The sequence below is a fragment of the Venturia canescens genome, chromosome 10, assembly GCF_019457755.1.
Source record: "Venturia canescens isolate UGA chromosome 10, ASM1945775v1, whole genome shotgun sequence".
In the NCBI taxonomy this organism is placed as follows: domain Eukaryota; kingdom Metazoa; phylum Arthropoda; class Insecta; order Hymenoptera; family Ichneumonidae; genus Venturia; species Venturia canescens.
The window spans coordinates 13,421,710-13,442,260 of NC_057430.1; the positions used below are offsets into that span (position 1 = coordinate 13,421,710).

General features: G+C 42.8%; 3 protein-coding genes across 10 annotated transcripts; 2 read left to right on the forward strand and 1 right to left on the reverse strand.

Annotated features, from left to right (window-relative positions):
* Positions 1-86: 86 nt before the first annotated feature.
* ArfGAP1 (ADP-ribosylation factor GTPase-activating protein 1) lies at positions 87-3,639 on the reverse strand. Of its 2 annotated transcripts, XM_043430449.1 has the most exons (8): positions 3,313-3,638; positions 2,897-3,178; positions 2,589-2,824; positions 2,396-2,516; positions 2,229-2,318; positions 1,976-2,035; positions 1,483-1,697; positions 87-1,401 (listed from the first exon to the last, which is right to left on the reverse strand). In XM_043430449.1, exons 1-8 carry the CDS (start codon positions 3,370-3,372, stop codon positions 1,125-1,127), a joined length of 1,341 nt encoding a protein of 446 aa, XP_043286384.1. In that variant the 5' UTR covers positions 3,373-3,638; the 3' UTR covers positions 87-1,124. The 2 variants fall into 2 exon arrangements, with proteins under 2 accessions (XP_043286384.1, XP_043286385.1); XM_043430450.1 differs by lacking the exon at positions 1,976-2,035 and having other exon boundaries at positions 3,313-3,639.
* Positions 3,640-3,905: 266 nt separating this feature from the next.
* Positions 3,906-6,881, forward strand: eIF1 (eukaryotic translation initiation factor eIF1). The gene is made up of 3 exons (XM_043430462.1): positions 3,906-4,132; positions 4,615-4,772; positions 5,342-6,881. The coding sequence occupies exons 1-3, from the start codon at positions 4,105-4,107 to the stop codon at positions 5,486-5,488; spliced, it is 333 nt and encodes a 110-aa protein (XP_043286397.1). The 5' UTR covers positions 3,906-4,104; the 3' UTR covers positions 5,489-6,881.
* Positions 6,882-7,481: 600 nt separating this feature from the next.
* Larp4B (La-related protein 4B) lies at positions 7,482-20,391 on the forward strand. Of its 7 annotated transcripts, none has more exons than XM_043430432.1 (10): positions 8,140-8,307; positions 9,077-9,362; positions 9,776-10,202; positions 10,315-10,564; positions 10,735-11,109; positions 11,220-11,365; positions 11,480-12,844; positions 15,188-15,440; positions 15,843-15,963; positions 16,049-20,391. In XM_043430432.1, the coding sequence occupies exons 2-9, from the start codon at positions 9,326-9,328 to the stop codon at positions 15,939-15,941; spliced, it is 2,952 nt and encodes a 983-aa protein (XP_043286367.1). In that variant the 5' UTR covers positions 8,140-8,307; positions 9,077-9,325; the 3' UTR covers positions 15,942-15,963; positions 16,049-20,391. The 7 variants fall into 7 exon arrangements, 6 of the variants coding, with proteins under 6 accessions (XP_043286370.1, XP_043286371.1, XP_043286367.1 ...); XM_043430433.1 differs by having other exon boundaries at positions 8,140-8,293; XM_043430435.1 differs by lacking the exons at positions 8,140-8,307; positions 9,077-9,362 and adding an exon at positions 7,482-7,743.
* The last annotated feature ends 160 nt before the right edge of the window (positions 20,392-20,551 follow it).

Genomic DNA, 20,551 nt, shown 5'->3' on the forward strand with positions numbered 1-20,551 from the left:
TATCGTTAAATTATTACTCGCCCCAAACATTTTCGTGTTTGAAGAATAGGAGGCGGACTGTAGTCGTGTGATTGAATTAATACAGATAATGATCCATTTTTTTAATCCACAAAGGTAGATATGTCATTGCAGGTAATACATGTTTACAGCCTTAAGCAGGCAATACAATTCTGTGTTCTTAGAGATGAGTAGAGTTGCGAATTCTCAATTTTTTCTCATTCCATTTGTCTTAGAATTTTGAGTTGTATGTTGGAACGAATGAAATGTTCTCCACGTAAATGCATGGTTGGAATGGAAAAAATGAACTTTTCTTGATTTAATTTTTTCAGTAGCAACTTTTAAACGACTGGCAGTCGATTCGAATTATTTTAAAAAATCAAAACGACGAATTCGTTCGGCTCCCGAGGCTCTACTGACGCGAAGCCCATCTCTAGTTATAGGCGTAACATTTTTTTTTTCGGTCCTTTCCCTCTTTCGTTCTTTCTGCCCACATGTGCACACGCACAGAGAAGCTCCAAGAACAACGACGTATTTTACAATTTCTCTAAGAATCAGATCAAATTAACCGTTCAATATAATAATCATTTTATTACATAACAAGGATTTTAAATTTTTTAAATTGAATCTATTCGTCACTTAACAATAAAAGATCTCCGTTCATACAGCCGACACACGTTTGACATCGTGGTAGCTCTAAATGAATCTAACCATGGGATAATAAGATGAATCTGTACACGTGTCCAATTCCGTTGAGTTTGCATTTAGGGTTTTGCGCGCAAGGAACGAAAGATATTTGTCCTGCTCTTGAAAAATGTTCTATGTATACATCTCACAAGATAAATTTCGGGCGCGGTAAAATAAAATGTGCGTTGAAAAACGTCCCGGGTTATGTTTACATGCAAAGATGCGACACAATTTTATTTCTTACTTAATACTAGCATTCGGTATCGCAACGATAAAAGCTTAAGAAAATCCGGAATATCGGGTGATGACGGGAGAATGGTTTTTCTCTCATCAACTTTCGTATTGCAAGCACAAATATTTATGTGTGAGTGTGTTCTGTGTCTGTGTTTGACGCAACACAGCGTTGCGAGATGCTTGGCTCGACGCAGTCCGAATGAACGTTAATTCTTCAATATCTCCCACGCATCGTCCTCCAGTTTCGAATTCCAGGTCGTAGCTGCTTCATTTTTAACTTCGAAATCGATGAGAGAGCCGGTATCCTCTTTGCGAGCCGTTTTGCTCTTGTCTTTGCTCCGTTTAACTCCAGCGGCGGCGGTTTTACTCTCGCTCGATAGAGCTGGCGCACTGTTGCTATCAGACTTGGAATTGTTTCCCCAATCCCAATCATGTGTCGAAGAATTGCGACTCGAGCTTGTTCTATCCGCACCACCGACGTTCCTGGAAAATTTTATTTATTCTTTCATACGTTCAACAAAGCAAGGGTGCTATAAAAGTAAAGTAGTTCGATCTTAAACTCACCGGGAACCAGAACCGGAATTGGTGTTGGTCGTAGTTGTCGTCGTTGTGACTAGCGACGACTTTTCGTTGGAGTAAGAATTTTGCCAACTATTATTCTGATAGGCATTGGAGGACGAATTCTGATATTGCTCGTTGATGTCGTACTGGCTGTGACTGTGAGTCGAAGTATTCGTACCTGCTATGTCGCCCCACCCTCGTCGGCCTAGATCACCAACCTAAAACGCGATTTGTTTTCTCATTTAACGAGGAACTCTTGCGTAAAGGGAAGTGAAGACAACTGTTAAAGGGGAAGTGGATCGATGGAAGAGAATCAAGCGAAAAAACCAAGCACTCGATAAGCGTTTTTCGTAAAGAAATATGTAAATCAACAGCAAGCTGCTGAGGATGTGAGCGCAAGTCATTGAGGGCGATGCACTGTATTCTGTTGGATAAATCGACGAAAGATCTTTTTTTTATATTGTCAATATAAATCTCTATTTGGGAAGGTGACTACCTTGGATGCTAAGGTATTTACGTGGGCGCCAACATCTTCTAAAAGGGTGCCGTCTCGAACCTAATAAAAATTGATCATAAATTAATACAACAAAAAACAAATGAAAATAAATTTTTGAATCAGCGGGAGGAAGAATAAGATAAAGTTTGGTATTGGATGGCACTAATACAAAGACGATAAGAAGAAAATCAATTAAAAGGAAGAATTTGGGTGACTCTTACTGAAGCATGGTTTTGTACACGCGACTTTGTACCTTTTGCGAAGCTATTCCACCCATTTTTATAGCATTTTCTGTTGCTTTACTGGCAATCTTGGATGCTGATGATGAAAAAATTGACCATCCCTAGAAATGAATCAATAAACTGTGATACAAGAAGAATAAATCCAGTGATGCCCAGAGGGATAGAAAAAGTATCTTACACTCGCCAAGGAAGACACCGCAGAGTCAAAGAATTCCTGAGACGAACTCTTTGGCATCTGGGTTGCATCCATTTGGTATCCAAAACCGCCGTACCTTCCACCCTGGTTGGGAGGAACATTTCTGAAAATGAAAATGTGAGATGAAGGACAAAAAGAGAAAGAGACTCGATTCTTGGAGCTGCGAACAACTTACTCAGGCCTACTGGCATTTTCATTTTGTTTTCTAGCAAAAAATGCTTCTGTCTGACTTTTGTAAGCCGACGGATCGTTATTCCCATATGAGGAGGGGCTGGTAGCACCGTCATTAGCCTGATAAGAATTTCCATAATCGGTAAATCCTCTGTCCTCTGTGTAAGAGCGACTACTCGAAAAGCTGTCAGTGGGACAATCTTCTGGCTTCCAAGATTCCCCTTTGGCTAGGGTAGCTATCTGTCATACAGTTAATAGGGATTCAATTCTCGTTGCACCTTGATGTTTGTGAAAATACGAATTATATGTTACCTTGTGCCTGTAAAGAGCAGCCGCTTTGGTGTTGTATCTCTGCGATATGGGCTGAGTCTCGTCCCAATCCGGCTGGGAGTCGAAAAACTTTCTGGCATTTCCATTACCGCCGACTTTCATCTTTTCGAGTTCGAGGTCTTTCCACTTATCCATCGATACCGAACGGACGAACGACAAATGTACACCGAGACCTCTGTGCTTCCCGGAACACTCGAGACATATCCATATGCCATACGTTACCGATACCCATTGAGGATTGTGAGCACCACACTCGAAGCATTTCTACGACATGGGACAAATAAAAATGATGAAGATCATATTTAGCGAGGGCTCCAGTTAAAATTATGCTAAATCCCCATGATAATTGAACGACACTGAAAAACAGCTCCAATGAAGCAATTATTAAATCTCCTTACGTTGTTCTCGTCCCGCGGTTTAAGCTCGCCCAGTACTCGACGTGTTCGAGGACTCGCCATATCTCAGTTCCACCACTGCCGAGCCTTTTCAATTGAACAAAACACAAACAAACACAAGTACCGATGTTTAAATTACAACAAGGAGAAGCACTTTGGAGGCTGCGAAACACTATTAGCGATACGTTGATAAGTATTAGTTGTCCTCAAACGCGCTATCCGCGCTATTCTTGCTCAACGAACTCGAACCCGAGTAATTGACACGCGACGGGTCGACGGGTGACGGGTTCCGTGTTGGTTCCGTACGACAGCGATAATCTTCGAATGAAAATGAAGATATACATGGAAGCTCCTTATAAAGGAAAGCAAGTTTTCTCATTGGATGACGGAATACAACTTGCAGTATAGATCGAGCAAAGAAAAATAGATAAAATTAAGTAGGAATTTTGTTTGTCGGCTGAGCAGCCGATAAAATGCTAGTTCGCTGCTGCGTGTACACATGCGCGAGGAACAACACGGCATGCAGCATGCAGCGCACGTAGCGACGACCACGATAGGATGAGTTTGCGAACAGCGCCACAGCTCGGAACCCCACCCATCGCTATAGACGACCCGTGACAAATGCAACTTTTACTTCCGCCTACCAAAGTTCGCTCTGCCTGCGTCCAACATTTTTTCAAGTTGAGCGGTATTCTCGCGTAGTGCTTGTGTTATCCCGGATCATCCGAAACTTGACTCGTTCGAACTTTGCAATTTGCAGTTGTATATCTCCGAGGGATATATTTTGTTTGTCGTATGTCCATCCAGAATCTTAACACATTCGGTAAATATCCATATATTTTGTGATTGTGCCCGAACGAATACGTATTGCGCCTTGGCTGTTACCCCGCCACCTCCGCAACACGCCAAGATTGTTCTTTCGACAAAATGGCGGCAATACCTTACGCTATGGCGTCATTATTTTCTCAACTAGCTATATTTCAACTTTATTCTATTATTTCCTAATTTCATGCTTCTCGTTCTCTTTGTTATAATCTCGAATCCTCTCGTCCTCGTCATTGTTGTAGCGCTGCTCCCCGTTGTTTTCGATACACCGTTCTAGAGTCGTTTACTGCGGGGAAAACGAAACAGCAGCACTACCATTGTTTCTTTTTGTACGTTGGCTGATTATTTTTCATGTATTGACATTTTTTTTAATGTCATCCTCCGCGCATAAACTCCGGAATAGATTGTCGGTTGAAAAAGAAACTCGATTATTATCCCTCGACTGATTTACGCTCGCGTCACTGCCTTTCGTCGTTTCAGACCCCTTTGCAGATGCAATCAAGGGTTCAGATGATGACGTCCAAGACGGTCTCGTGCATATAAGGATCCAGCAGCGGAATGGTCGCAAGACCTTAACTACGGTGCAAGGATTATCTGCGGAATATGACTTGAAGAAAATCGTACGGGCATGTAAAAAGGTAACCATTTCTCTCCTCCCCCACCCCATCCATGCTCTCCTCCCTGTTGGCATTTTTTATCGTGCGTACACGCTCGCTCGATTTGCCGCCAATCATTTCTAAATTTAGAAGCGCGAATCGTGCTCTGTCGAACGTCCGCTTAGTCTTTCACGCTTTTATTTTTTTTGTTTGAATGCTCAAAAACAGTTGGGGTCCCAAAATCGCGAATTCCAAATTTCCACAATGGAAAATCTGAACTAATACGAGAACATCGCGCGTACAGAATTTTCTCAAGTCTTATAATGAGACTCGTGACGAATATAAAACAACAAAACAATATGAGACATTCTTCTGATTGATCTAAATTTAGATTTGACCTTGGCTTACTTGCGAGATAGTCATAAGAGAGGCATCTTCGACGCGTCATTTGTGTAACTTTATCAAAAAATTACTGGATTTTTATTAGAGAAAAGTTTATTTCTTTTGAGACAACGAGTAACTATATTTCTTTGAGAAAATAGAAGCCGTACTTCCTCTTGGACTGTTAGTAACAACGAGATGAAATAAATCAGAAAAATGGATATTTGCAGGAGTTTGCCTGCAATGGGACTGTAATTGAGCACCCGGAGTACGGGGAGGTGCTTCAGCTGCAGGGGGACCAGCGCGAAAATATATGCCAGTGGTTGACTAAATCGGGTCTGGCAAAACCTGACCAGCTCAAGGTTCATGGTTTTTAATCAACTAAAAAAACCATCCATGCCGCCGCTACCTAAAAAAACAACAAGAACAAGAACAGCAACAACTACCGCTCCACCTTCGCCCACGCCTCGTCGTTTTAAATTATCCGTATCGATCACTTCTACCACTACTGCTACAACTATTACTACTACTACAGCAACTCCGCGTTGAAACTTTATGGGATAACCTCTATTATATACTACGCATATATATTTCAATAAAAAAAAAAAAAAAAAAAGAAAAAAAATTTAAAAAAATCATAACGATCCATTAACGAAATAAAGAAGAAACCGAATAACAACTAAGAGGAAGGAAAAAGTAACAAACATTTTGAGAAGAAGAAAATAAGAAATAGAGTTGAATATATATACGTATGTATATGAAACGTGATACGACATACTCTACGCAGAGGTATTCGTTAATTATTGTTATCGGAGGAATACACGAAAGACAGAGAGGAGGAAATTGAGAAAAAAAAAGAAAAAGTATGGTGGACGAGATTAGAGAGCAACATTTCACAGCGTTGTGTTAAATGACCGCCAGAAAAATTTGTCACGTTTAAGATCATAACGCTCACGAACGGTGACAGCGTTGTTCGAGATACTCGTCTATTATACGAAGACGTTGCGCGAACGAGAGAAATATATATACACGAATATATATTTATAAAGGAGATACAGGTTGCTGCGGATGGATCAATCAATTCGTGTTAGATAGCATGTATCTAGGCGCTATAGACGTTTTCAGAGAAGTCGAATGAACGCGTTAGCTTAGGCTACCAATTGGCTTCTTTGATTTATCCAACCGTTCCAAACTTTATCTCTCTCGCTCTTTCAACATTCTTACGGTAGACGTACGCAAGAAACGATGGTGGCAGCAGCAGCAGCAGCAGCAGCAGCGGCGGTTGAGCAACAATCAGCATCAATAACAACAGCAACGACAAAACAGATGAGAAGAAGGAGAGAAAAAAAACAATATTAATGATGAGACGACGGCCGGGAACAGCGTCAGCGAGCTTTCGCTTGAGCCACTTGGAACCTCTCGCGCATAAATTTTCCGTGCCTTTTGATCGACGCATCGTATTATTTGTATCAGCAGCGCAGAGGGGAAGAGAATCAAAGAGGAGAGGCCGAAAAAAAATGGAACAAAATATTCAGAGGTAACGAAGCGTGCGAGAGAAAAAAACGCGTTTTTGGTGTTATCAATGCCATACGGAAAGATCCATTTTCCCGGCGCATAAGAAACCAGAATTAATCCAACACACACAATCCTTGTTTTATTCATTTTGTTTTTTCGTCGAATACTCGCTTGGAATTTTTTCAATATAATAAATTTCGATAAATGTCGCTCCTGCTCTAGATAAATAAACGGCGAATAATTTACTTGCCCGAAGGATTCGTTGTCCAATTATTTACGCTTAACCCTATACCGTGCGCGCGTTTCCCAAAATCCTCACTCAACTCTCTTGTTGTCATCGTCATCATGATTTATTGAGCATCGTTGTTTTTTTTATTTATTTCGTTTGATTTATTGGAAAAAAGGCGATCGATCATTCTCGACGATTCTTACACTTTCTAGTCCAAAGAGGCCGCTGATCACACGTTCGTCGACATTGCGCGTATCGTGAAGAAGACAGCTTTCTTGATAAGATACATATAAAGATATGAATAAGCAACGGCAGATAATGAGGCAAACGTTTGAAGTATATAATTGAGGAACAGCAGCGAACGAAACGGCAATAAACCAAATAAGTTCAATGAGTAAGAATTGTGCCGTTTTATTCGAAGGTGTCGATGCGAATGAATTAGCGACTGTGTAAAATAATGATCGCGTAAGGAGCAACCGTGTCTCGTCGTAGTACCCACATGGCACGACAAACGTGCGTACACTCGTAACGGATTTAACATCGAATTTTGTACCTCTGATTCAAATTACGCGCGCGTGAACATGATCGTCACGGCCGTGTGCGTGCGTGCGTGTGTGTTTGGTTTCTTGTACCGTTTGATGGCGCTCTTTCTGGTAACCCCTCTCTCTCTCTCTTTCTCCTCTCTTTCTCTTACCGTGACGCGGTTATACACGCAAATACTCGCACACACATCGAACTTAACCATTCTGTACAAACTAGAAGAAAAAAAACGTAAAATTCCCTGCCCCTCTTTCGACAATACATTGGAGCCACGGGCATGTGCCTTTCTGTGTCGGCCATTTTGTAGTTTCCTTGAGAAATTGTGTTGAGTTGATTCTCTTCTTCTCGGTAAGAATTTTCACGTTGACGGAAAATAAAAAAACAATTGGACGAATCGTGAAATATTGAGAATTTATAAGAATCTCTTCGAAATATTATACGATTGTTCGCGCGTTCGCGTCAAAGTTTAGACCGTGGGTCTGTTTTCTGCCTGTTTTTCTTTTTTTTCTCTTTCTCCCCCCCCCCCCCCCCACCTTATGATTTCATTGTGACTGTCCGACCGCTACGTACGACTCGATGAACAACGATAATCGTGGAGATATTAACAAGAATTTTGCCGTTGACGAAACACACGGGTGAGCAGTGAGGCGAGATTAGTTACGCGTGTAAATGAGTGTACTTGTGTGTGCGTAACGACGGGTGTCGAGGGCGGGAGGGCGGGTGATCGAGGGAGCAAGAAAGAATGAGCGAGAGCGATAAAGATGTATCGAATAGAATAGATAGAGGGAGCGGGCGCGCGGGTGTGAGTGTGACGACGGTGTACGCAATCCCCCACACGCAGAAAATGAGGCAGTAAACGAAGCCCTGGTGAACGTGAGAACAGGAACAACGATATATTGTGCGGTAGTGCGGGTGACAAGACTAGAGAAAAATAAGAAAAATTGATAAATAAATAATAAAATAATAATGGCGTCGGCGGGTCGCAGGGGCGCGGAAGGGGGTTGTGGTGTTTGAGGCGCAACGGCGGCAAAGGGGCGGTGAGGAAGGGAGGGGGGGGCGAAAGAGCACATGTAATAATTCGTAGAGGTGTCGGGAAAAAAATGAATGGTCAACTCGGTAACGGAACAGGATACGCACGAGTTTACTTCCGGAGTGGTTGTCACCTTGCACTGCGTGCGTGGTTCATTTTTTGCTAACGGCCCGGTCAACCATCCTCCGCTCTATATTTGGCCAGTGTTCGCATCAACGAACCATATTGCATATCTCGCGAGCACAATACGATTGATACGACATTTGCCGACCGTTCGGACTCTCGGATCGCCACCACCGCTGCTGCCACCGCTGCCGCCGCCTTCTCGTAACCAACAATCGCACGAAGGAAGAGAGAAAAAAAAATAGCGATTAACGCCCGTTTATACGGCGTGATAAATCCGACTTTTCTTTTTTTTCCCTTCTGCTCTCGTTTCTTACGCCCCGCGCCGCACGAGTCCCGAAAGAGAAAGAGAGAAAGAGAAAGAGAGAGAGAGAGGGAGAGAGAGCCAGCCCCCGTATCGTATTTTAGCATGTGCCAATCCCTCCTCCCCCGCCTTCGTCTTGAATCGCGACTTCAACGTTAAGACGTTTTTCTCTCTTCTCTCAACTCGATTCGCATTTTTATTGTTTTATCTCATCGCATCATTAGTGGCGCGTACCTACCAGATGGTCCCGCGTTCTTGGTAAAAAAAATGATTTTACTTTACCCTGGTGCACTCGCCAAGACGTTATTTCGAATAGATGATGATCTAATCGCGAGCTTCCTTCGAGACAACAGACAGCCGTATTTGTTGGATCGTCTGGTCAAAATTTGTCATGCTTCTTGACTCTTCGCTCGTGCCTACGAGTCGAGCAGTGGCTTTTCTCGTTTTTTCCTCTCGACAACCGCCGTTTGATTATGATGCAACCTGCTTATGTTAGAGAATGCGCGCAAGGTACGTAAGGCTAATCAGCTTGCTCTGACGCAAAGGCAGCGGCAGTATCCTCTTTTCAACCAAGTACCCCTTGCCTTTCGTCGTTCCTTTCCTCCCTGTTTTATTCTCTATACCTTGAGAGATATCTAGTCTGTTCATAGCGACAATAGGTTATCCGTGCTCATTCATTCCAAGGTTAGGCCCAGTGCCACATTGGAACAAAGCTTTTATCGCCTCCTCCTGGCGAGCAACGAATGATCCAGTAATATTTGTAAGCCCTCGCTGCTGTCATGCGACAGAGCAACACAGGGTTCCACTGGCCGCTGCTCCTCCTTCGTTGATCATGAATATCATGAAATTGAGATAAATAAATAGAATTGGGCAAGCGTCGGTGATCGCTCGGGAAGGCTTAAAGAAAATTGAAAAAATTTCAGGGTACGTGTACATGAATGGGGACATTGGGAACCTCCCACAAGGGGTGGTTTACCCAGCCAACCCTGAAGGAACCTTGGGTCAGGTCGGAGGCGCGGTCGTTGGGGGAAGCGCCTCCGGTTTAGACTACGGAGTCATGAACGGCGCTCCTAGTGGTAACGAAATAATGCTGGACACAGCGATGGGAGCCCTTGAAACAAATACCCAGCAGCAGCAGCAGCAGCAGCAATCCCCGCATCAGCATCAGCACCAGCAGCATTCCATGGGAATAGGAGGTGCTCTCCCGGTCGGCTATGCACCAGTCGACATAACCGGCATCAATGAGATTCAGCTCCAACAAAACTCCATGGGTGACCTCTCGTTGTCGGGTATACCCTTGGAACAGCTCAAACAGATGCTCTCTTCTCAACTCGAGTATTACTTTTCCAGGTAAGCATAGACTGTTTTGCAATTTCATTCTCGCAATACCTACTTGCCCTCTATATCTATATGCCTGACATGTTATTACATTCCGTGCTCTCTTGCGTCTAATGATTTACAGAGAAAACTTGGCCAATGATACATATTTATTATCACAAATGGATAACGACCAATATGTACCAATTTGGACAGTAGCAAACTTTAATCAAGTTAAAAAATTGACCAAGGACATAAAATTAATAACGGAGGTGCTGCGCGAATCGCCCAACGTACAGGTTGACGAAGAGGGCCAAAAAGTCAGACCGAATCACAAACGATGTATAGTTATATTACGGGAAATTCCAGATAGTACGCCGATCGAGGACGTCAAGGTATGTCTTTAAAGATATGAAAGTTGATGAAAAAAAAAAAAAAAAAAAAATATCGTGCTCTGTCTAATACGTCGCCTCGCGTTCTCTCTTTTCCTCTCTCTCTCTCTCTCTCGCTCCTCCTTTTCCTCCGCGCCTTCTTTCTCTCTCTCTCTCTTTCTCTGACATTTCAGAACTTATTCTCGGGTGAAGGATGTCCGAGACTTATATCCTGCGAATTTGCCCACAACAGCTCTTGGTATGTAACCTTTGAATCGGACGAAGACGCTCAGAAGGCCTACAGGTTTCTACGGGAAGAAGTTAGAGAATTTCAGGGAAAACCAATAATGGCGCGCATCAAAGCTAAACCAATGAACAGGCTACCGATACCGCCCACCCCCGTACCAGGGGTCGGAGGTATAAAAAATGGCTACCGGACTACGCCGCCTCCGCCTGTTTACGATCCGAGCGGTGGTTATCCACCGAGTCAGCAACGCTTCCTCTACACGAACGGTACCACGATGCCGCAAACTACAATGCCGCCATATGCCAATCAAGTTCATCTATACGTGAGTCTTGCCGTCATCCGTCATCGTCCATCTAGCATATCCAGCCTCCCGACTCCTTTCTCCACTAATATCAACGTTATTTATATATCATTTGTCGTCCCTGTCCGCAGCATCAACCGTTTTATCCAGCGGGAATAATGCCGTGGCCGCCGGCGAGTCCCGCCTATTTCGACATGGCTGGTGTCTTTACGATGAACGGTATAACGCCGCACAACAATTTCAAACCACACAACAGAGGGTTCCAGCCGAGAAACAGGTACGCCCTCGACGACCGAGTAGAATGCCATCTTTTAATTTTCCTCTACGATAATAAGAATAATCTCGTAAAGAGGTGCGTGAAAATAATGTACCGATGGTAATGATGTTGCAGAAATAAACACAGGAACGGGCCCGAAAGAGGTGGTGGTTCTATCGACAGCGGTGGGGGTGGAGGCGGCGGTGGTATGGTACAAATGGGTGGTGGTCGTATAGGTCACACACCAAAAAACAGTGGTGGAGGAGGGCCGTTGCTCGGTTCTGGCGTATTGCCACCAGCGGTAGCCGCAACAGCGGTAGCTACGGCGGCGACATCGACAGCAGCAGCACCACCTCCACCACCGCCAGCTCCGCCGCTCCAGCCACCTTCACAATTAAGCCAGGGTTTACCAACGGCCAAGTCTACTTCTTCCTATCAGACCGGCACAAAGTTCCATTCCTCCCACGTGGTTCCGGTAGCAAGTGAAACTCAATTTGTAACGAGTCACAACGTAACTAAAGGTTCGGCAAAGGAGACAAACGATGCTCAAACCCTCGAAACAACGGTGCAGCATTCGCATTCTCATCCGCATCCGCATGCCCAGCAGCAACAGCAGCAGCAGCAGCCGCAGTCGTTGCCGTCGTTGTCGCACCAGCATCAGCAGCAACATCATCCGCAACATCACCAACAATTGCAACAGCAACAGCAGCAATTCCCTCGCCACCGTATACATCGCCGGACCAAAGATCAAGAACCAACGGGAAAAGGAAACAACGGTAGTAACACGTTGCCATCGATGAGAGAATCATCGGCCCCGGCCAGTAATACCCACTACAATCGAAGCGTGGCTCAATTCGATTTGGAGGCATCGGCATTTCCTCCGCTTCCTGGCCTAGACGGCGATGCACCAAAGTCGCAAAATCCTAATGTTGAAACGATCAATGTCGATAGCCCGCAATCGCAAAATAGGCTCTCGGACGTGGTTAAAGGTACGGCCAAATTGAAAGGCTCCGTTGCCAAAGACAAGGAGCCTCATCAAGCGCAGTCACAGCAGCAGCAGCAGCAGCAGCAGCAGCATCACCACCACCACCACCATCATCAACAGCAACAACATCAGCAGCACCAAGGAATCGTTGGTTCAACCTCCGGACACGTTACATCGCAGCAGCAACAGCAGCCGCAGCAGCAAACTAGCAACACCAGCAGATCCACGAGTCCAGGAACGAACGCAGCGGTATGCAACACCGCTAGCGTTATCGGACATGCCACGGAGCAGCCGCCCACCTCCAGTTTCGGTCCAACAATTGCAATCGCTACTTCCGTCGTAGCTAGTAATACGAGCGTCGATACCTCTGTTTTTACTCCGAGCACCAATAATCCAGCTGCCGGCAGCAACAACAACAATAACAGCAACATCACCAACAACAACAACAATAATACAGACTCTACAGACATCGCTCTCAGCACCATCACCCTCACTCCCCCATCATCTCCCGATAAGTGAGTGTGCTTTATTCTTCTATACCGAATCACCACACAGACACAAACACACACAGACACGCATACACACATACACGACACACATGCGTACACGAGCGCGTTGAAAGGTAGAGCAAGACAGAGGGAGAGAGAGAGAGAGAGAGTATACATATATAAATATTTTTGTTTTTGTTTTTTCTTCTACGGCTATACAAGTAAAATATTTTCTTTGTTTTCGTTAATTCGATCAAGTTTCGATCAATCAAACGAAAGAACATTTGAGAAAATGGACAAGGGGCAAAAGTGGGTAAAGCCTGTGAGGGCATGCTGAGTTTGGTTACTTTCTCTCTTTTATCGATGTTGGCTGCGTTCTTGTTCTTTTTTTTTTTTTTTCAATTTTTTTTTTGTTTTCTCTCAATTTTCTTTTGCTATGCTATTATTTAAACGGTGGATGGAATTTTGCTTACGAAACGTCTATGATCCATCCCCAACCTGTTGACGCAGACACCAATCGCGTTTATCATACATACACGTACGTTTATCTCGATCGGGAGTGTATAATGGGCCTTGGTGAGAAGCAATTACCGTGTAATAACGAATATAGATGAAATGAATAATGCACGGTAAAACACATATCTCGATAGGCTTTCTCTTTTGCATAAAAGAAGAAAAAGTGAGCTCGCGCGTTTTCGAAGGAAAAGAAAAAGAAAAAAAATTAAATCTCGTTATCAGTGCCACATACCTTGATTCTTTCTTCATCGAATTCGCCTCGGTGTACCCCGGTACAAATGCGGATCGAAATGTTCATGAAAAGTCGCGAATTTTAAATGGCAAACCAGTGATTCGAATTTCATACGTTTTAACCACGACACACGACGATGATTATTTTTGTTTCCAATTTCTTTCCATTAACTACATTTCACGTTGAGTTCGATTCGCTCCTTTTTTTCTTAACTTTTTATTATTATTTTTCCTAATCTCTTGCGGGATTTTCGATGAAGAACGGAAATGGGTTTTTCGAGTGTCTCGCCGAAACACGGGGGGCACACACCCGCGGTTATAATTGTATCTGTAAATACAATTTGCCATTGACTTATTTATATTTTTTATGAACGAAAAACAGTAAAGAGTAATGTGCGCGTCGTCACTTTCGAGAGCGATTCGCGTGATAAAAAAAAAAAAAAAAAAATAATGACCGAGGCAAACTCTTTTTTGACGAACGAAATAACAATGAAACGACGAAAATAGCTCTGATAACGAAAGTATCGTCGGTTTATGAGAGCGAATGCCCGGGAATGTATGCGGTGTTTCCGTAAACGAGGGGCTAAAAGCGTTAAAGTACAGGGCGAGTCGGAGGGAGGGAAGAAAAGGGAGCGATATACCTAAACGAACTACTATAATATTCAGGGTTTTTAATCGTTATCATTATCGTTATAGCTATTATTATTATTATTATTATTATTATTATTATTATTATTACTGATAATATTATTACACTGATTGTTCGGTTTCAAGTTACTTTTAAAGGCATTTTGATTAAAAAGTTCTCTAGTTTTTAAAGAATACGAAAATACACGAATAAGCTGTAATTTTTTCGTTTCGTTTTTTCTTCATTTTGTTTCTCTTTCTCTTTTATTTTCTCTCATTTTCGACACGTTGATATAATAAAAACGAGAAAAAAAAATAATAATAAATAATATTACGTTTAAAAAAAAAAAAAGTAACGAAGAAAAAAAGGAAAAAAGGAGCAAAAAAAAGCGCATGGTTTGATTATTTTTGGTAATGTCTATAGAGGATCTACTATATTGTCAATAAGAGTAAAGAAAATAAATAATGTGTAAATAATACATAGTTGCTGGTTGGTTAAACGTATATTTGGAACCTTGCTAGACCACCCGTATCGTTTTCATCCCAAGGTCGAGAAACTTCTGGCTGTGTCGGCGTTTTCTGTTCTGTTTAAAAACATTCTGTTTTAATTTGAATTTTTCCATCGTTTTTCTCTCTTCTTCCCCCCCCCCCCCCCCCCCCCCAGTACTATCTCGTCTTTCTAGCTGGTGTTTGTGATCTTTCTATTGCATGGCTCGTCGCGTTCTCTCGTTTCTTCTTGGTCCATCTTTCACACTGCTCTCGCCAAAGAGATTCCGCCGGCGAAATATTACGGGGAAAGTTAAATAGTCGAAAAAAATGGCTTTGATTAAACGTGTACGGCAACAACAACAACAACAACAACAACAACAACAACAACAACAACAACAACAACAATAACAACAACCACAAGCACAACAACTACAACAACCGTCACAAGTACAAGAACCAATCGTCAAAGGATGAGATTCGTTTGTTACTAAAATACACCGCCGATAGATCCGTTAAAACCGGCGATGATTCGAGCATGGCGAACGGTGTGGAAGAGACGACGGCGACGACAACAACGATAGCGACGAAGGCGACGACGACGGCAACGGCAACGACGGCCACCAAGACGCTCGAAGCAGCGGGTATCGAACCGATAACGAGGTGCGATTGTGATGTTCCGGCTGCTCCACAACAGATACCTCACTCGCACGCTGCCGTATTAGCGAATGCTGCCACCGCGACCGCACCGGCCCTTCCGTTAGTAAGTGATTTTTGCACTTTTAATTACGTTACCTCAGATCGCTCGTTTTACTCTTTTCTCTCCTCCTCCTCCTCCTCCACGGTACGCGCGCTCCGAAAAACATCCTCTTTCGTGTCGTCATTAACAGTCCGGTGGCATTTTATTTCCCCGCACTCTCAGAAATCGAGTCTCATAGCTTTACGAAACTTTAAACTCTTCGTAGAAGCGTGCAGATCGTTGTGTGCCACGGGAGCGAGAGAGAAAAGTCAAAACGAAAGCAAATTCATCACGCTTGACTACAAAATGCCAACACTCACGTGACCCCTCTCTCTCTCTCTCTCTCTCTCTCTCTCTCTCTCTCTCTCTCTCTCTCTCTCTCTCTTTTTTCTTCCTTCTCTTTTTCTATCTACATGTCTCCATCAGGACCTTAGCAGGCCAAGTTACGCCCAAGTAGCTCAGCACAGCCGCGAGGTGCACTGTACAAAACACAAAACAACCGAGGACAAGGATGGAAATGATTAGGAGGATCGATGTCCGCGCGTGTGTAAGTCTCACCGCCTGTAAGGCTGCTTCGCTCGACTCGGGCTCTCGCTGAAATCCAGCTCAACAACACTCTCCTTTTATTACAGATATTATTCCCCATTCGATCACGATGTCTGAGGGTTTTTCCGTTTGGTTCCTACCTCACCGGGGGACCCGAGTTTGCCGATGGATCGGGATCGTCCGTAACGTTAAGCCGGTTGGCTGGCTCGTGCTCCTCCCGAGCAATCGTCGGTTGCCCCACGGACGAGCGGATCAACCGCCTACGAGAGAGAGAGAGAGAGAGAGGGAGCAAAACGATAAAAATCATTCGAGTCTTTACGTTGTACAGTGGTGAGCTCGCCTACGACGAATGTGTTATCCCCGATTATTATCGAGAACCAATGGATTGTAAAACAGTTTATCCGGTTAGAGACGAGTTAATTGCCCTACGATCGATTCAGCGGAATATCAACTGCGCGCCATCGTTGCGTAGCAGATGAAAAAAAAGAAACAACAACAAAAAAAAACGAGAAAGAGTATCATTATCGCTTTGGTTCTGTGATTTTCGAGGTACATGTTTGTTAGTCTGTAAAAAAATGTTTTAAATAAGGTGTTGATAATTCACTTCCGATCGTCCTTCTCCCTCCCTGCCTCCCTCGCCCCCTCCCCTCCCCTCCCCTCCCCAACCCCCGGCCTTACCGCCGCCTCTTTCCCACGGTATCCGCGACACGCGAAAACACCGTGTTTTTCCTCCACTCGTTGCGCAGGACCGTAATCGGGAATGAAAATGTTCAGCTCAGTGCCAAATTGTTGAAACATAACGAACGAACCCAGCAGCACTTGGTCAATGTTCCGACGCGACGAAATAGTGCGTGATTCATTCGAATTCAACCGAACACACGAAAATTTAGATTTGTTTTGTGTTTTTTTTTGTCTCTCTTTTTTTTCTTTTTTTTTTTCAATTAATTAATTAATGATTATTTTTACGCGAATGTGCCAGAAGTTCAATACGACGCGAGAGAGAGAAAGGTTGAGAGCAGAGCAAAAGTAATGAAATGAAAAAAGTTTGTAGCAGGTGTGCGAGACAATTTTGAAAAATCATTGACGCGACGACGAGCCGATAGATCTAATTACGGCAACTGATCTTACCCGTTCTCCTGTTCCACGAACCCGAGCCCACCCCTCCACCCAGCCTCGATTATCCTCTTTTTTTATACTATTGTTACGAGAGATGCGAGGGACGATTTAGATTTATGCTACGGCCGATAAAGCGAGAGACGATCGAGTCGCTCGCGTCGGCGGAATAAAAAAGGATAAAAGAATAAAAAAAAAAATAAAATAAAAAAAAACGAAAAATGGTATTTGAGCACACAATCAAGTGCCTCAAGTGTTATGTATATTACAGGAGCTTGGCTTTAGATGTTATACGATTACATGTATCTATACATTATAGTAAAGAGCGCATATGATATATTTGTTACTGATATGCGTGCAGAATTGAGGTAATGGATGCTGAACAAACAAAAAAAAACTACAAAAAAGTAAAAAAAAAAAATAATAAGAAAACGACGAAAAAAAGAAAAGAGAGGGAAGATAAACAAACCAATCTCCTGAATTATAAATGATTATCGAAGTATGTAATGGTATTTTAAGTTAGCGATGCTGCCTCGTCATTTATTTGTTTTTTTTTTTTTTTTCATTTTTTTTTCTCGTACGTATATTATACAATATCGTTGCGAATGTACAAACAATGACAACGACGACGATGACGGAGACGACGGCGACGAGACGACGACGATGACGTTTACAACGACAACGTTCGAGATTGGAGGTTTAAGGTTCGGTACAGCGCGTGTGGCTCATCCTCGTTTAAGAGCACACAAAAAACTAAAATGATGCAACACGCGCATGCGCGTTACCGCCTGCCCGCTAGCCCGGTTCTTCACATTTAATATAATGATGTAGTGCTACTGGATTGGTAAGTGCTGCCGGCCATGTGTAAAGCTCTTCCTCCAAGCAGATAGCTCTCCCGCGCGCTATTCAGTTTGTTGTTTATCCTTCTTTCGCATCCGTTGGAAATGTGCACGCGCGCTCGATGTACCCTTGAGACAAAGGGCCGAAAATAAAGTCTATTTTCTTTCGCGATTGCATCGAAAAAATGTCAAGCACTGCGTCGGCTTTCTCTCCTTCGATTAATCAATTGACAATGAGAAATGTTTTTGGTTTTTATTTTTATTTTTTTTCTTTTAATTCAACCGTTCGGAAAAATCCAAGGTGACGAATTAGTTTTTATCCATTGATTTAGACTTTCAGAAGGCTCGCAAAGAATTGAGAACAAAAAATGTTTAACGAATATATAATAAGGAACAAGCCTCGACGAACAAAAATACAATGTAACGTTTCTATTCACGGCGGCGGGGGCGGTTTCGCGAACGGGCCGGTGGCCTAGAAAGTCTGATTTTTTAACTAATATACAGAATCGTGCGTATACGCGATGTGGTGTACTACAATCTGTTTATAATCATAATAATTATTATTATTATCATCATTACTATTATTAGAACCACTATTACGATGTAAAGCGACAGATTTCAAAATTAAATACTAATTACTGTTGATTGGTTTAACGATTATTCCGACGACGAGAGATATGCTATGACATGCTATATAAAGAACGAACAGGCGGACGGTCACCGAACGAAACGGATGCACGCAACGCCGCGTGTACCCCCGTGCGCGGAGATCACCGCGTCCATCATTTTTTCTCCAGTCTTAATCGCGTATTTGAATCTACCGTGCACCGTGTGTGTGCACGCATCGTCGTAAATATATGGATGTTTCTAGAGGGGCTTTGCGTTCGTATAGGAACGGAAAAATGAGAGCGAGAGAGGGAGAAGCTCAACTAGTTGACCGAATGATCGATCAGTCCGAGAAATCATTCGAATTATGGATATTACGAACCAGCGAGTTTTCGATCGTCTTGCCGTTAAATTTACTTGCCCGCTATTGCGCAATCCCGCACGCGTGCCCAGTCTCTCTGCTCTCGCTCTCGCTAACCTCTCTTACCTCTCATTATTTACCTCGCCGTCCGCTGGCTCTCCGATCGAGCCGAGCCGAGCCGAGGGTTTCTCATAGGAATAACAGCGCGAAAAGGGAGAGCTGTGCAGGAATAAGAAACGGAAAAGTTCGACTTTTGCGAAGCGTTGGAAAATGAATTTTTTGGAAATAGTCGAGGTGCTTCGTCGACCGAGACGAGTTTAGACATAAAAACATTTCGTTGGTCTTTATGATTTTTTTTAACTACAGCGATACACCGGTAGGAAAAAAAAAAGAAGCAGGACAGCAAATAAATATATACAATATACGAATTCATTTGTTTTACGACGCGGCTTTTCAGAACACGATTGACGCTCCTTTGCCCATAATGATGATAATTATGATTATTGTTATTGTAATGAAGATTTTTGTGTAACACTGATGATTTATATTTCGCGGGTACAATAACAATATTTGAAGGTGAAACACTCGGAAAATGAATCGACATCGTTACTGCGGTTCTGAAAACAAAAAAATATTATAATACACGATCCGTTTGTTGATCAACACAGAACGGCCGAACTACTCCCATCCAACGCGTTCAGTGCCTTTTCTATACTTGTGGCTGACACATACACATACAAACATATATATACACACTGATACACGGAACACTCTGAATAATAACTCGCCCGCCCTGCTCCTGCGAACAAATCATTATATATATCGAGCTTACATTTATTCTGAATAAAATGAAAATTCCAAGGATGAAAAGATGATGTACAAGTTCGACGACGGCGACGACGATATATGAAGATGACCGTATGACAAAATAATCAACAGGTATATACTCTAGTGATAGCAGAGCGAAAAAAAAAATAGAGAATGAAGACGAGAGCGACGACTGTAAAAAATGTTAAATCAACGCGTTTATCACCGCTATATATTATATGACTGCCGGAAAATTTGAAAAAAAAAAGACGAATCGAGAGAAGCAAACGCAGCCATATGCGCTCCAACAACCCTCGCATACGTATTTTTATATATTTTCTTTCACCGTTGCGATTGACTGCTTATAAACGAGGAGAAAAAAAAAAGTAAAAGCAGACACAGAAATACAAACATGTACTGTACCTAAAATCGCGAAATGGTGGATGCGAATGTTATGCGATTGAGTTACTACGCGATATGTCCTCTAAACAAACAAATAATAATCATGATAATAATAATAATTAAATAATGAAAAATTAAATGAAAGATGGAAAAAGATGTAAGAAATGGAAGCAAAGGGAATATCCAAAAAGAATAATAATTCGTAAAAAGAAGATGGCGATTATGGATGGAAACGCGAGATGACTGAATGAAATAAATGTGTACTACTTATAATAAATAAAAAAATATAAATGATCGATCACGCAGTTCGTATATTAGTTGTGTACCTACGGCTTAGTTACTCGCGTACATCGAGTGTCAACGTTGTAACACGATATGATGTTCGATGACTTTTTGGAATACCGATAACCGTATTTTCACCGCCTTTGTCATTTTTTTCCTTATCAATTATCACGAAACGG

Excerpts from the sequence above, each read along its gene's own strand:
- ArfGAP1 (XM_043430449.1), bottom strand. The coding sequence starts at position 3,372 with ATGGCGAGTCCTCGAACACGTCGAGTACTGGGCGAGCTTAAACCGCGG. Across the intron at positions 2,036-2,228 it reads GTGGAATAGCTTCGCAAAAG|GTTCGAGACGGCACCCTTTT; the intron begins GTACAAAGTCGC and ends AATTTTTATTAG. Across the intron at positions 1,698-1,975 it reads TAAATACCTTAGCATCCAAG|GTTGGTGATCTAGGCCGACG; the intron begins GTAGTCACCTTC and ends ATCGCGTTTTAG.
- eIF1 (XM_043430462.1), top strand. The coding sequence starts at position 4,105 with ATGTCCATCCAGAATCTTAACACATTCG. Across the intron at positions 4,133-4,614 it reads CCAGAATCTTAACACATTCG|ACCCCTTTGCAGATGCAATC; the intron begins GTAAATATCCAT and ends TCGTCGTTTCAG. Across the intron at positions 4,773-5,341 it reads TCGTACGGGCATGTAAAAAG|GAGTTTGCCTGCAATGGGAC; the intron begins GTAACCATTTCT and ends GGATATTTGCAG.
- Larp4B (XM_043430431.1), top strand. The coding sequence starts at position 9,326 with ATGATGCAACCTGCTTATGTTAGAGAATGCGCGCAAG. Across the intron at positions 10,565-10,734 it reads CGCCGATCGAGGACGTCAAG|AACTTATTCTCGGGTGAAGG; the intron begins GTATGTCTTTAA and ends CTGACATTTCAG. Across the intron at positions 12,845-15,187 it reads CCCCCATCATCTCCCGATAA|ATCCGTTAAAACCGGCGATG; the intron begins GTGAGTGTGCTT and ends CACCGCCGATAG.